At 45.1% G+C, this 16,746-nt stretch overlaps 1 protein-coding gene across 7 annotated transcripts in view; it reads right to left on the minus strand.

Moving 5' to 3' along the window:
* The window catches only part of PUM2 (pumilio RNA binding family member 2), a 124,865-nt gene that overhangs the window by 15,745 nt on the left and 92,374 nt on the right, over positions 1–16,746 (minus strand). For all 7 annotated transcript variants that reach the window (XM_074991322.1, XM_074991321.1, XM_074991320.1 and 4 more), the window contains 3 exons: positions 12,484–12,751; positions 11,835–11,964; positions 218–346 (listed from right to left, as the gene is read on the minus strand). In XM_074991322.1, coding sequence (XP_074847423.1) covers positions 218–346; positions 11,835–11,964; positions 12,484–12,751 — 527 coding nt within the window. The remainder of the gene's footprint in view (positions 1–217; positions 347–11,834; positions 11,965–12,483; positions 12,752–16,746) is intronic.

The raw sequence follows: 16,746 nt of genomic DNA on the forward strand, positions 1-16,746 counted from the left end.
GTGCACTTCTGAAAGTAATATTCAAAATCTTTTTTATTGTAAATCTAACCAACCAAACGGTTTATTTTTTTGCTTGAAGACTTAAAATAAAATGAATGTTTTATTAGTTTAAGCACGTATCACAATATAATAAAAACTCAAAATCTTTAGAGTACACTATGGATTTGTTGAAAATAAATACAACAAAAAGCCCACTACTGTTTTAACTTACAATTACCTGCTGGTCAGGTGAGATAGATTCTAGTGCTTTCTGAATAACCCGACAACCATACATCTGTAGAGCTAATGGCAGGACATGACCACGTATGCGTGTTGCTAGAGCTAATTTTTGATCTGGGCTTCCAAACTGCAAGAAAACAAAGATGCTGTTAAATGAAAGCAGATGCACTGAAGTAAGATGTAATTTATTTGGCAGAAATTTGTCACAATTTATGACAACCTCATGTCAATGATGCAACTGTTGATTATCACTTGCCTCCATTTCAAGAGCATAAATACTTAAAAGAACTCCAAACACAGTATTTCTGCAAGATTTCACACTTCCACAGTTTGTATTTTATATGCTTAAACAAGCCACTGCAGAAGCCAACATGGAAAAGCAGACTTTACTGTTACGAGAGTGATAACCTGATGACTCTTTTGTGAAACCGGGCACCAGAGCTGGCTGACACACAGAGCTTTGTTTTTGGTTTCAGTCTGACTAGAACCAATGAACTTTTTAAAAAAACATTTCCGCAAACTGAAGATTCTGAAAAAAAGTTTGTTCCTGACGGATACTGAGTGATGTTCACATGCTGTCTGTCAGTTTTACTACTGTGTAACAATGAATAGCAGTGGTGAGAGGAGCTGTTCAGTGGAGGGCAGCAGTAAAACAAAACAGCCACATCACACAGACTACCCCAGGGCTATGGAACTTACACCTACCAAACTTCAAGGGCAGCTAACTTTCCAATGACCCAGTTGGTCAGCGAATGAGGCAGTACGGAAAATTAGCTGGCCCAAGAATCTTCCATGATCCTTTCTATTTTAGGGAGCTTGGAAACTTAAAAAGACCCACATAAAGCTGGGGTTCACACACCCTGAAAGTCTTAGCATCCATGGCTCTGGGATAGCTCTCACAATGCAGCTATGAGTACGCAGGATTTGGCGGTAATCCTCTCTGCAATTCAGTGGCTACTGAAACACAAAGATTTCTTGAAAAACATTTCAGGTTTGCTGAATCTGCATTTTCTAACAAAACCATTTCAATAGAAAATTTCCAAGCAACTCTACTCAGTACCATTTCAACAAGCTTTATTACCTGAGTCCATAAGCCTCTGCAATTTAACCCCAATTTATGATCCCAATGCTCTACTGAATAACATTTTTAATGTCATCTTTCAGTGCATCAGATTAAATACTGTGGTAAATGATGATGAGGGCTCTATTTTCTGGAGATTCTAATTATTCAGTGAGCTGAATTCTTTTCTTTATCATTAACTCTTTAAACTTAACCCTAATTGACTTGCCTGTAAGGGTTAAAATCATAGCATGTCCTAGAGTGTCTCCAGGAATGCTAGGGAAGTAGAAAGTGAATTGATCAGAGGCCAGGAGAGACAATGGAGACAGAGTATGAGCTTTGGACTGAAGGCAGTGGCCCTTCCTGTTCCTGTTTGGCCAGAGCTGAGTCCCTGGAAGCATGAATGAGGAACCAAGGAACCTGGGTTGGAGAATCCAGTGACACCCATGCCCAGGGAAGGATTAAATGAGTAGAAAAGGAAAGGCTTAGTCAGATGTAATCTGGTTATTTTCTTCATTTTGGAGATCGCTGGACTTCTCTGTGCCAAGCACACAGTAAACCCTCAAAATATGTGGCTTCAACGTGAGTTAAGCACAACTCAAAGCTGCTCCATGGCTGTCAGCCTGTTTAGCTGCCCACAGCAGGCTAAGAGCCCCTTCTTCCTTCCTTCCCCCAGTGGCGTGGCTGTCACGGTGACAGCCAGGCGGCTGGTGGAAGGCAGGGAGAAGCAGCCAGGAAACTGACCAGCCCTGATGGGCTGTTCAGCTTCCCGGGTACCACAGGTGGAGGGGAGCTGGGAACAAAGCATCAGTCCGTTTTCCAGCTCCCCTCTGCTTGCAGAGCCAGGAAACTGACCAGGGCAGCAGTTCGGGTCAGTTTCCTGGCTGGAAGGAAGCCGGATCCAAGCTCCACCTCCACTGGCTGGAGCTAGGAAACTGACCAAGGCTGCTGCCCTGCTCAGTTTCCCAGCTCTCCAAGGGGAGGGGAGCCAGGCTGCTGCCTAGTTCCAACCTCCCTGCTGCTTGGGGGGGCGCGGGGAGACGGACCTGGGAAACTGACCAGATGCTCCCTGGTTCCCAGCTCCCCGCCACTCTGGGAACCAGGAAACTGACCAGCTCAGCTGATCTTTTTCCAGCTCCTGCAAGCCCAGGGGAGCCAGGAACCAGGCTGCAGTGAAAATTTAAAACACCTTACACCACCTGTGTTATGCTGGAGAAAATATTTGATGGTCGTTGGTGATTTTATAGTTATTTCATCTTGATCTTCTGAATTGACTAAGTCCTTTCCCAAGAAATGTTCACAGGAAAGACCACACTAATTCATAGATACAGCAAAGGGGTTCCAAAGTTAAACACTTCTCTTTGGCTTCAGACACCTTAACACACAGAGAGTTGTGGTCTCCCCACTGACTTGTGTGAAAATTTGAGTTATGTGGGGGTTGCAGGAATGCAACCCCCTTGCAACTTCAGGGTGTACTGTCTGTAGAAATGAAACTTTACACGCTGAATGCAAGGAAGCAATTTTCAATATTTTTATTTTTCTTCCGCAGTTGCTCTAACACTGAGCAACCAAGTACTGTTTCACGAAGACAGCGTGCATGCTGTAAATAAAAAATTATCCTTTTAAGACCAGGATCTGATTCCTGTGTCCTAGAAAGAGAAGTTACTCACCATAGTAACGATGGTTCTTCGAGATGTGTCCCCGTGGGTGCTCCAAGATAGGTGTTGGGCTCGCCCCGGCACCGCAGATCGGATCTTTCCAGCAGTTTCTGCCGGACCGCGCATGCGCCGGCGCACACCGCTCCCCTGCGCGCTCCTGGCCACGTGCGCGATCTGGTCCCCGCCAGTTCCTTGACCAACCGCCTCGGATGCTCCTGAAAAACACTAAACAGAGATCCGAAGCGGGGAGGATGGGCGGGTGGTGGAGCACCCACGGGGACACATCTCGAAGAACCATCGTTACTACAGTGAGTAACTTCTCTTTCTTCCTCGAGTGTCTTCGTGGGTGCTCCACGATAGGCGACTACCCAGCAGTAACCCAAGAAAGGAGGTGGGTAATTGGGTTATGTGCAGCTTGCCCCCGAAAGGACTGCTGTCGAGAGGCGGGTATTCTCTTGGAATACCCGGTGTAGGGCGTAATGTTTGGCGAATGTGTCATACGATGACCAGGTCGCCGCTCTGCAGATGTCTTTTATCACGATGCCCTTGAAAAAGGCTGTTGATGCCGCCACCGCCCAGGTGGAATGAGCCCTAGGCGGGGCCAGTAAAGGAGTCTTTCGAAGTTCGTAGCACATCTTTATGCAGGACACAATGTGCTTCGAGATTCTCTGTGAAGAGAGACCCTCTCCTTTTGACCTGGAAGCCAGAGAGACTAAGAGTCTGTCCGTTTTCCAGAAGGACTTAGTTCTGTCTATGTAGAAGGCCAACGCCCTCCTCACGTCCAGGAGGTGCAGGCGTGCCTCCTTGCTGGAGCTATGAGGTTTCGGGTAAAACAAGGGTAAAACTATAGGTTCGTTAAGATGGAACTCTGAAGAAACTTTCGGAACAAAGGCTGGGTGCAGCCGTATGGTTACCGCCTCCTTTGAGAATACCGTGCAGTGCGGCGTTCCCATAACTGCTGCGAGCTCATTCACCCTGCGAGCTGACGTGATTGCAAGAAGGAAGGTTGTCTTTATCGTAAGGAGACGGAGGGAAACCGTGGCTAAGGGTTCAAAGGGTGATCCCGTTAGCACGCTGAGCACCAGGTCCAAGCTCCACGATGGTGGAAGTGGTTTCCGAGGGGGGTACAGGTTTACCAGCCCCTTCAGGAACCTGGTAACAGTAGGATGGGCAAACACCGTGGGCCCTTCCTCTTCATGCCGAAAAGCCGATATAGCGGTGAGATGGACCTTCAACGAGGAGAGGGAGAGCCCCGCCTCTCTTGAGGTCCAGTAAGTATTCTAGTATGACGGGTATAGGCACTTCAAGGGGAGCTAACTGCTTGGTGGAACACCATGCAGTGAATCGAGTCCATTTCTGTTTGTAGGTCTTCCTGGTGGAGATCCTTCTGCTACTTTCCAGGACTTGTATCTCCTCTGTACATGTACTTTCTAGGGAGCTGAGCCATGGATTAACCATGCTTGTAGGCGCAGGCCTCGGGGGTGTGGATGCACTATGGACCCCTGGGCCTGCGTGAGCAGGTCCAGAGCTACCGGAAAGGGAAGCGGTGGACGATCCGACATGCGGAGAAGCAAAGGGAACCATTGCTGTTGATCCCATGTGGGGACCACTAGGATTATGCGGGCTCTCTCCCTCCTGGCTTTCTGCAGGACCTTGTGGATGAGCACCATGGGGGGGAACGCGTAAAGCAGTGGGCCCTTCCACGAAATCGCGAACGCGTCCCCCAAGGACCCCCACCCCAGTCCTGCCCTGGAGCAGTATTGGGGGCACTTCTTGTTGTGCTGAGTGGCAAACAGGTCTATCTGAGGAAACCCCCATGCCTGAAAAATCGGTCGTAGCGGATCGGAGCGGATCTGCCACTCGTGTGTGAGTGCGAAGTGCCTGCTCAGCTGGTCTGCCTTCACATTGTGAGCGCCTGGTAAGTACGAGGCTTTCAACGTTATATTGTTGGCAATGCACCAGTTCCGCAGCCGGACTGCTTCCGCACATAAGACACGGGATCGAGCTCTGTCTTGTCGATTTATACAAAACATGGTGGAGATATTTTCTGTATTGATCCCGACTACCTTGCCTTGTATGTGGTCCTGAAAGTGTTTGCAGGCGTTGAACACCGCTCTGAGCTCCAGTATATTTATATGCAGTGACTGTTCCGTAGGGGACCACAGTACTTGCGTCACCTTTTCACCAATATGTGCTCCCCACCCTATGTGGGAGGCGTCGGTGGTGAGAAAAATAGAGATTTGTGGTTGGTGAAAGGGTACCCCTGTTAGCAGGTTCTTGGGGTTTACCCACCATTGCAGGGATCTGCGCACCTCTGTCGTGGGCGACACCACCCTGCGGACGGCATGGGATGCCAGCTTGTAAACGCTCGCCAGCCAATGTTGTAGGTTGCACATATGCAATCTGGCGTTCTGTACCACGAACGTTGCCACTGCCATGTGGCCGAGCAGCTGCAAGCACATTAAAACCGGCACCGTGGGGCTGTATGTAATGACTTGTACCAGGGAACCGATGGCGCGAAAGCGAGCGTCGGGTAGATAAACCTTTGCTGTGATAGAATTTATGCGTGCCCCTATGAACTCGATGTCCTGTGTGGGGTCAATCTTTGACTTCGCAAGGTTGATGACCAGGCCCAGCGAAGAAAACGTGTTTGCTGTTACGCGTATCATGCATAGTACCTCCGCCTTCGAGGCCCCTTTCAGTAGGCAGTCGGGCCGAGGAGAGACCGAACGGCAGAACCTTGTATTGGAAATGCTCTTTGCCGACCATAAACAGGAGAAAACGTCTGTGAGCCGGGTGGATCGTTATATGAAAACACGCATCTTGTAAGTCGAGGGCTGCAAACCAATCTCCATCGTCCAGTGCCATGAGTATAGAGGCGACTGTGACCATCCGAAAGCGTTGTTTGCGCAAGTACCGGTTGAGGCCTCGAAGATCTAAGATGGGCCTCCAGCCTCCTGTTTTCTTCTCCGTGAGGAAGTATCATGAATAAAACCCTTTCCCCTGGAGTCGCTCCGGCACTCTTTCCCCCACCCCTATAAGCATCAGGTGGTCCACCTCGTGCTTGAGTTTCGCCTCGTGGGAGGCATCCCTGAGATGAGGCCTGGGCGGAGGTCTTGGCAGTGGGAGCGACTGAAAGGGGATCACGTAACCTGTGGCTATGATCTCTAGTACCCACTTGTCTGTGGTGATCTTTTGCCATTGTGAGTGGAACAGTCGGAGGCGATGATGGAACATTAATTGTGGATGACATTGCGCGATGGTAGTAATAGTGCAGCCCTCGACCTGTCCGTCAAACTTGTTGTCTTGGGGCCTGCCCCAAGGATGCACGGCCTTGTTGGGAACGTCGCCTAGGAGTTCTATACTGTTGTTGCTGTTGATGCCGCCCTTGGTCGTAGCCCCGTTGGTACTGAGCACGCTGAGGTTGGTACGGGTATCGCCTTTGTTGAGGGTAATACTTTTTCTTTCTGTATGGAGGGGTATAAATACCCAGGGTTCTGAGTGTGGCTCTTGAGTCTTTACTGGAATGAAGGACCGAATCAGTTGACTCTGCAAACAACTTCTGCGTGTCAAAAGGGAGATCGACAATTTTTGCCTGCAGATCCTTCGGGATACCCGATGTCTGGAGCCAGGATTCCCTGTGCATGACCACTGCCGTAGCCATTGAGCGTGCCGCCATGTCCGCTACGTCCAGGGCGATCTGGACTCCCGTCCTTGAAGCTGCATAGTCCTCTTGCACGATGGCCTTCAGCACCGGGCTTCTTATCTTCTGGAAGTGAATCCATGAGAAAAGTAAGCCTGGAGTAATTGTCGAAATTGTGGTTCGCTAGATGTGCTGCATAATTAGCCACTCTCAGCAGCAGGGTGGAGGAGGAGTATACCTTTCTGTCAAATAGCTCTAGCTTCTTGGCATCTCTATCCGTTCCCCCCCGCTTTGTACTGGGAAGTCTTCAATCTCTGTTGAGACGATTCTACCACCAGAGAATTTGGTTGTGGGTGACTAAACAGGAACTCCATGCCCTTCGCCGGGACGAAGTATTTCTTATCCGCCCTCTTGTTTATAGGTGGAGCGGAAGCCGGGGTCTCCCATATGGTGGTAGCAGACTCCATGATTGCTTCGTCGAGTGGGATAGCGATTTTGGACGAGGCCGGAGGCCTCAGGTTTTTGAGGAGCTTGTGGTGCTTCTCCTGCACTTCTGCTGTTTGGATGCCTTGCGTGAAAGCCACCCTTTTAAACAGCTCCTGAAACTGTTTGAGGTCGTCCGGGGGGGCAACATCCCCGGGGGCCGTAGCCTCGTCGGGGGAGGACAAGGAGGAACCACTAGGGTAGACCTCCCTTGAACTCGCAGGGTCCTGCTGCCGGTGATACATCCTCTCACTGGAGGCTTGCGAGAGAAAATCTCGGGGTTCAAAAATCAGCTCCCCTTGAGACGGCTGTGTTTCCGTCCCTGTCCGTGAGAGCCCGCGGGGGTACTGGGCGGTCGAGGGGGACCTGCCCCTGGGTGTATGCCTGTGGTGTCTATGCCCAGCGTGATAAGGACGACCGTGGCAGCACAGGCATGGTTCCTGGGATGGAGACCTGGACCACTCTCGAGGTGGATACCCCCGATGTCTGGGGGAGCGAGATCGTCTGGATGACTGAGACAATGGTGAAACTGGTTTGTGGTAGTACTCCAGAGGGTCAAATCCCAGAAAAGGCGAGGGTGGCCCGAGCCACGGTGACGCTGGATGGAGGAACGGAGGAGGCGGCTCTGGGTAGGCTGGGGGAGACCCATGTCTCCTGGTTGGTGTACGCAGATAAGGGGAGGACTTGTTGAGAGCAGCCCTGCAGCCCTGTCCAGAGAAGGGCTGCGGTGCCGGGTTTTCGCTGCTGCCTTTCCCCTCCCCTGCGGGGCTGGCTCCGCCCCTCCCCGTGCCGGGGATCTCGGCCCCGCTGTCGGCGCCATGCCCGGCACGCTCATCTGCGGTGCCGCGCGGGTGGTCTCCTCCGGTGCCTGCAGGCTACGTGCCTGTTGGCCCTGCACCGTTGGTGCCGCGGGGGTCTGTGCCGCTTGCGGTGGTGCCGCCGGTTCCAGCGCTTGCCTGGCCGCCACTCTGAATGTGCAGGCCGGCTGCTTAGTAATCGGAGGCTCAGCCTCTGCCACGTGCGCTGCTGCGCTGCCGCTCGCTTGTGACTGCGGCTGGGGGTTGTGTGCTACGCCTGTCCCGCTCGCTGTGACCGCCGGCAGGGATCGGGCTGGAGAAAGCTTCCTCCGTTTCTGCACCGAGGGGGTGAGGGACACCGCCTTCCTTTTATGGAGCCCTGTGGGTCCCTCCGGTTGAGGCCTCTCCGGCATGTCTGGCTGGAGGGCCTTATCAAACAGCAGCATTTTCAGCCGCATTTCTCTATCCTTTCTGGCTCTGGCCGTGAGCTTTGCACAGAAGGAGCATTTCTGGGTGACGTGTGATTCCCCCAGGCACCTAATACATTGACTGTGCCCATCAGAGGCCAGCATAGCTTCGCAGCACGACTCACACTTCTTGAATCCTGAAGAGGACATTGTGGTGAGTCTTTGAGCTGTTAATAGGGTACTTAGCACCTTCTCTGTGCCTGTTCCCCTCTCACGGACTCCAGCCTGCCGCAGCAGGAGGCCTACTGGCCTTCACGTCCCTGGGTTGCCTCCGCTCCTCCTTCTCGTTACTAAGACTTTTATATATATATATATTTTTGCAATAAAGAAACAATTTAACTAAGAACTCTGAAAAGAAACCCTAAAACTCTGAAAAACTCTAAATACGCTGACTCTGGCCGCAGCCTGAGCAGATTCCGTCTGCAGCCGATGGCGGTTAAGAAGGAACTGGCGGGGACCGGATTGCGCACGTGGCCGGGAGTGTGCAGGGGAGCGGCGCGCGCCAGCGCATGTGCGGTCCGGCAGAAACTGCTGGAAAGATCCGATCTGCGGTGCCGGGGCAAGCCCGACACCTATCGTGGAGCACCCGTGGGGACACTCGACGAAGAAGTGGGAGTTTCTGTGTACACATCTCTAAGACTGTACAGTCAAAATTACTAAGAGAAATTAAAGTTCCCTTTTCAGCTAACTGATTGCAACAGTTGAGTTTCAAGCTCTCTCCAGAAGATGGTTAAGAGAGCCTGAGAGTACCCCAAAGGAAGGAATTTCCCAGTGTGCCTTCCTGGGTTCTTCAAGAGGTTTTGCATTTGGATAGTGGCAGCAATACCAAACCAAGGATGAGAAGTATGTGACCTTTGTGCGTTTGAACACTAGCTTTTTGTAGCAAGATATTTTAAAACATCTTGCAAACTCCCAGCTTCTACACTTGCAGTGTCAGAATAGGGAACAGCCTTGATGGGTCCCATTACTGCATCTTGATAAAACAATGCAAATAAACCTAATAAACTGTCCTGTTTTGTAGACAGTAAAAGGACAGTAGCAGAGGAAGGGGTCAACTCTGAAGTAGCTAACTGAGGTTGTAAATGCCACTGGACACCTTTTGGTGCCTTGCATATCTTGGAGAAGTTTGGAACTGTCTAGGACCCATGAAGCAACTCTGAAGTGTACTAGCACTCTGGGTGTTTAGGTAGCTGAAGCCAAAGAGAAGTGTTTGACATTGGAACCCCCTTGCTGTATCTGTGAATTAGTGTGGTCTTTCTTGTGAACATTTCTTGGGAAAGGACTTAGTCAATTTAGGAGATCAAGATGAAATAACTATAAAAATCACCATCCACCATCAAATATTTTCTCCAGCATAACACAGGTGGTAAAATTTCAGTAAATCATTTGAGTTAAGCACAATTTATCTTTAAATTTTAATATCTTTAAGATAACATCCAGTCTTTGTTAAAGACTAAGCAAACACAAATTTACACCATAATCCTTGGTAAACTGTTCAACTCTCCCCCAAAACCTTCTCACCTTCTCAGAACTGTTATTCTTCAAGATGTTTTCCTCATATCCATTCCAAGTAGATGTATGTGTACTGTGTGCACAGTTGTCTGTTTTTCCCCTAGCAGCACCCATGGGGGCAGGTGTGGACGCCCATGGAGTGGTGCCTCAATGGTACTTAGTGTACGACCCTGCTGATGTCCTGCCATCTCAGTTCCTTTTTGCTGGCTACTCTGCCAAAGGAGAAGGCAGGTCGGTGTGGAATGGATCTGAGCAACACATCTTGAAAAAACCAACTGTTCCAAGAAAGTGAGTAACCATTTTTAATTCAAGTGATTGCTTACTTTTTTTCCAGCTGGGTAATTTCCAAGCCTACCGGAGGAAGGAAAGGTGGCCAGTATAAGCTCAGCACTCTAGGGGTGGGACAGCTGGTTGATGACAATGGGCACGGTGGGCTTGGAAACCACTGACCAGAAGCCCTTAGATGTGGAGCCATGACCTTGTGGTACACACGAGAGAGTGCAAGAGTCAAAAAGACCACTGTGCTGCATCCATATCAGGCTGTCTATGAGCTGACCGGTTCTAGCTCCATGCAGAGTATCTAGAAGAGCCTGTCTCAGAATTTCAGGATCAAGTCAATAATACCAGCTCCAGACCTCACAATAAATAGCTCTTTGATGATTCCTCCCTAGCTTTTCTAACTTGACTGTTAAAGAAGTGTAAATGCCAGAATCAGACCGTACGTTAAGAGTGGTCTCAAATGCTTTATACAGAGGTAGTATCACCTGCTTATGCATTCAATTTTTTTGTGAGCCCTTTCAATCACAACACTGGACAGAGTTCATGTTCAGCAGTTTATCTACCATGGCGCATAAGTATTTTTCAAAGCCCCTGTCTCACCAGGATGCAGTTGTATGTCCTGAAAATGCCCTTCTAATCATGCATCCATGATTTTTGGCACACTTGTCCTACGGACTATTCTGCACAGGGAAAAAGCTGGAGCATGCACCATATAAAAACTGCAAAAGCATGCAGACAATGGGCAAATGTGTGCTGCATTCTTTTCAACAACCCATTTTCATTGTTTCTGCATCTCTGTGGTACCTTGCCCACTTGAAAAACACAGGAGCACTATGAAGCAGAGGCAGCTTGTAGAGGTTAGCTGCTGTAATGTTATTCTGACTCAGTGCGTTAGCCAAACATCCACTTATCATAGGTGGAGTCAAGTATCCCGTTTGTTTACAGCCATGAGTCCTGGCTCTCAGTGTTCTGTAACATTGTTTAGATCTAATTTACCCCAAATGCCTTCTTGGATCCCTGTAAGCAGTAGACGTGGTGGTAATACTGCCGGACAGTACTGACCTCCCATGGCTTGGCAAATTCTATCATTCAGCACCAATCAGATCCCAAATGTGCCAGAAAAAAAGAGGTTCAATCTGTACGTATATTACCCACCGTGATGGACACTCACATATTTACTTACTTAAGTTGCTGTGATGTTCAACTTAAAAATGCCCTTAGTGGGCCTAAAAAAAACTTACCACTTCAAAGCATCATCTAATGTCTGTTCTTGACATAACCACAATAAACAACAAAACAAAACTTCTATGGCCCCAGCTATAATAAAGTGGGTCTAAAACAGTATTTCCTGAAAAGCTTCTCAACATTGTTAAAACATTATTTAGCCAACACAATTTATGTTTCTAAGTGATACAGAAAGCATGGTGTCTCTTTACAAGAGGCAGGAAAAGCACACTCTCCCGGCTTCCTAAAATATGATTCCAGTGGAAGCATGGAGAGAACAATTGCCAACAGGATGGGGCCATGCAAAGACACCCACCACACATGAAAAACTCCCACTTTACTTGGGTAGTGCTGAAAAAACTACCAAGTAGCCTCCAAGATCAAAAAATTAGGTGTTATGGTAAGTGAATATGTGTTACAATATTGGAAAAGAACATTTAAATAACGTCTTTTTGTGCATGCACAAAAATGCTGACTAAAGTATATACTTACCTCGAAGAATTTCTGTATTACATAGTTTCCAAATACATCAGTCATCAACTGATATGCTGCTTGCAGAATCTCAGCAAATACCATCTGTCGCTCAGCTGGTGTAGCTCTTTCTAGCTTTTGCTGTATGAATCTAAGAGAAACAGAAATTTACATGCTATTATATAAACAGTGGTAAAACTCAAATACTACAAATCACCACATTTATTTTGATGGAACATCAAATAATCAAAACTGGGACATTAAACTATATTTAAAAATAATTTCATTTAAATAGGTTTAAAATATAAATATAGGCATGTTTCAGAGTGACACTGATGGTTGAAGTTAAAACAAAAACATGGCTGAAGGGTAAGCTGCTCATCACTAAGAGTTTAGAAAAAGTTATTCTTTGCTGAAATTATTCGTTACTTATTTTTGTACATATAGTTCCTTATATAACTTTTATCGTGAAATCTTTCCTGATATTGTGGGAGGCTAGTGTAACACTGTCTGCAGTACTTAAATATAGCTGTATTTTAAAAACTGTCCTTGTAAACATGAATACTTCGTAATGGAACAACTGCAAGCTCACATTAAAAATGAAACACTAACTCAATTTAGGTATCTCTATTAAGATTACTTCAGCTCTAAGTTTTACTACAACATTTACCTTGATCCATGCTGGTCTTGAGAAAATTCAACTATATGTCCAACAAGGTCCCTTAATTGAAGGTTAGGGAAGCGATTATTTCTGAAATCTTCCAGCAACCTACTGCGTCCAGAGGGCATAATATCAGACCTACTATAACGAAGACGTGAAGGAGGGAAGAGTTGGCTGCTGGAGCTAAAAAGGCTGGAGGTACTTGTGGCACTGCGATACTTTGCTTCTGCTCCAGGGGCTGCAGAGATATAGCGACCACTACCATTTGTCAGCCCTCCTACAATGAAGCAGCTCTGTCAGTATACAAGCTTTAAAAGAAAGTAAGCAACATTAACAGCTGTACGAAATAGGTGTATGTTTTAAAGGAAAAGAAAAAAAAATGTCTTTTTGCTATGCAGTCACCTCAACTGAGATGCTCTCTTTGGTTAGATTTGTTAAAGAAATAAAAAATACCACTCACCCATCCCCATCCCGATTATTTTTTTAAGTGAAGGGCAGGAGGGAGAAGAATTTTCAATGAGATAATCTTACACAAAATAAGTATAGAAACTTTAGAATTGGGTGGTCTTAGCCCAATGCCAAAGGGGCAGGTTTCTACTTTACAAATGGCACTACTTCACTCCCTTGGTTGGTAATTGCAAAGATGGCCACAAAGTTGAACTGGCCACAAAAACTGAACTATCCTTTAACCTTATGGTGATATTACAGTGAGTTATGGCATAGTGGAATGGGCATTTTGGGACCTTTGTGCTGCCATTGCCCATGCTGTACCTGTTCTGGGGGAAAACCAGAAAACTTCAGCATCCCAGGCTTTGCAAGCAATCCACAGATGTGAAACAAATTTTAAAGTAGAATATTAAAATGGTTCTAAAATATGGTTGGCTGTTTTAGGATTATGTAAATGGAAATTCATTTTAGAAATGTTAATTCCTCCACTAGCTGCCAATACTCTATATCAAATTTCAGCTTCTCAGCACCTTGAAACCATATATTGCTCTGCCCCTCACTATTTATACATGAACTGATCTTGCTTTTCACAGCACTTGTTTCTTCTGCTTTGTCAGTATTTTCACCTACAGCTGTCTTTACCACACAAACCCATCAGTATCCTCTCTATGTTGTACCCAGAATATGACCATAATCCAATACCACACAACATACATTTTAATTGCTACATGATACTTAAAATGATATTGCTAATTTAATACAAATAATAAATAACGAAAATCCTTTCTGCTTAAAAATCTTGCACCTACTATGCTAACAGACACTAAAAAAATTAACAGGGAGAAAAAGCCACCTCATTTTCAGTGTTTTCCCTGAAGTTGGTAAGACAGGGAGCCACCAACTTTATTAGCAGCATAGGAAAGAAATAATCTCCTCAACTCCCCACTCTAAAAATCACACACTCATTTTTAAAAAGGAATTTCAAGTATGTGCTGTAAAGGAGGACATACTAACAAGAAACAGATTTTTTAAAAATTAAAAATCGACCATTTCCTTGTAAGCCACAACCAAACATTTGTTCAGCCAGCAAATTACCACCAAACTACTAGACCAAGCAATCACATTATTATGGTGGGCTAGTAAACCACACATGAAGTCTCCCAGAATTTTTTTTCAAACGGCCAGCTGAGTTACTGGAGCTGTATGCAAAATATTGAGAAAGAGTAAAAGAGCTGCAGTAATTTATATTGCATTGGATAGAACAGTAAGCTAAAAGAAAAACAAAAGGTAATTAAAACTAATAATTGTGAAATAGATATTTAAAGGAATAAGTAGCTTAGATCCCTAATTAGATGTACAGCACCTCAAACTGATATAAAAATGTGCTCGAGTCTCTAAGTTAAAAAAAATTAACTACTTGTTAAGAAGGTAGCTGCAGAATACACATTCCACAGCTACCATGTACGTGATTTCCATTAACAATCAATACTTTAAGAAACAGGTGATGATCATACCAGTACACAAATATATTCTTACAGTTCCATAGGTCAAGATGGATGCAGAGAAAATTTATGAAACAAAAAAATTTTTTTTAAAACAGCCAAGGATTGGGGGGGGGGGGGGGGGGGAATGTGCCTTCTCAGCATTAAATTACTACAGCAGAATCCTCACTCATTATTATTTTAAGAATAGTGGAGCAGACCTAGTGCAACAATTATGCATCAAGGTTTGATTAATGGAAATGCGTGTGCAGCTTTAATACAATGTTGCCACCATATAAGACTAGAAGGGTTTAAAATTAATGTTATTTTATTACACAAGTATTCTCTAGTAACAGACAGACAGCCGTGTTAGTCCGTATTCTATCAAAACAAAAAAGCAGTCTCATAGCACTTTAAAGTTTTGAAAGTATTCTCTAGAAAGTATCAGGATCATTTTGAGTAAATGCTCATATATTTTATTAACCTAATTGGTGTATACACACACCATCAAGAAAATTGCATGTGTGGGTCAGGAATAATTAAAAAACATACTTTTGAAAAACAGGGCCCATGAGACTATAATCTGGGTATGACAATTTTTCTGTTTCACGTTTCGGGTAAGCTATCTAGCACACATATATTAATCAATTCTTACTGCAAAATTTCATCCTTAAGGAACTTAAAACACTTTACAATCAAATTTTATTTGGCAAATTGTCCCTAGAATCAACTTGTTTTCTTTTTAATGCTGTCAACAAAAGCATATACTAACTTAAAGGAAAAAATAATGTGCTGAATCACCATCGCAAAATCCTGTTGAAATAACGCCTTGATAATTAAGAATGGGTTCAGACCAAAGGTCCATCTAACTCAGCATCCTGTCTTCTGACAGTGGCCAATGCCAGGTGCTGAATTAACAGAACGGGTAATCAAGTCATCCATCCCATGTTACCCATTTCTGGTAAAGAAAGGCCTTCTATTCAAGAATTACCCTAGCCTTGTTTAGCTTCTGGCATATGACAAGATCATAGCATATTGTGGTAAGGCTGAAAACATATTGCCTTTCCTCAAAGGTTGATCAGCATGGAGAAAGAGTCAGGCTTCTGGGACATTATTCCATCTTGATTAGGAGTTACTGGAAAGCTAAAACAAAATGTTGTGGAATAGCGACTGGTTGATGAGGTGGTTAACTGAAGTATTCTAATTTAATAAACTAAAACAGACTGAATAAAAATCCTAAAATAAAAGCAAGACTATGGGGATATTTGTTATGTAACTATATATTCCACAAAAATTCAAAAACTTATTTTTGCAAACTGATACCAAACAGAGGTCTAGTAGGTCAATTTCTTTAAAATAACTTGGCCAACGGCTACATACTGCATTGCTCCATTCATTAAAAGGACTAGACAATGACTAACAGCTAAAGCACTACATACAGAAGTTTTGCTGACTACTCTACCAGATCAACTTTAGAGACTGAATTATTAAGAAGTGAACCAAACAGGACATCATGAAGGGCACAGTATGCCAAATAAAGTAACGAAGAGCACCTTTATTTGCTATCACTTCTGATTGCACACAAGGGAGATCTTCTGGATGGTAAAACAATAACTGGGCCAATACAAATTTTAAAAAGTCCTAAGAATATTTATGTAGTAAAAACTATTAATTCCTAACTTAGCTAGCACACACGTCTTCATGAAATTGGGGGAAAAAATGAAAAAAAAAAATTTAAAAAATCCAGTCTCAGCAATTCTTTTAGCTATCAAGAAAGGCAATACTTATTAGTAATTTACTAGTTCAAGAATTTCTTCCCAAGTATCAAAGCTTTCCCATACAACAGCTGTCGTGTTTAAGAGTGGTTAACAATCTTCCTTTTAACACAAAAAAATAATACATTATTTAATGAACAGTTTTTATAAATAGTTAAAATAAGGGAACAGCCCTAGCTGATCCTCAGGTTAGCTCTATTTTTCATTCACCTATGGGAAAACGTAAAGGACTCAAGTACATTCAGGCTGTTCATAAATTATTTTATAAATTATTTTATGAATTAATACAGTGGCTATGATGCCTGGTTTACACAAGTCTTCCACAGTGGAAAAGCTACAAAGTACCCCACATGGCCTGCCAGTGGGCCACGACTCTTAACCATACCAACCAATTCTTAAGGGCACTTCTGAGATAAAAGATAAAACAGTATCAGCAGTTCAGGCTAACAAGCTCTGCCTGGACAATAAGGATAAAGCACAGCTTAAAAAATATTTAATATGCTGCTCTGATCTTGAATAACTTAAAACATTCTGCCACATACATGCTGACAAAAAACCTCACTGTATTA

This window comes from Carettochelys insculpta, chromosome 3 (genome assembly GCF_033958435.1).
Source record: "Carettochelys insculpta isolate YL-2023 chromosome 3, ASM3395843v1, whole genome shotgun sequence".
In the NCBI taxonomy this organism is placed as follows: domain Eukaryota; kingdom Metazoa; phylum Chordata; order Testudines; family Carettochelyidae; genus Carettochelys; species Carettochelys insculpta.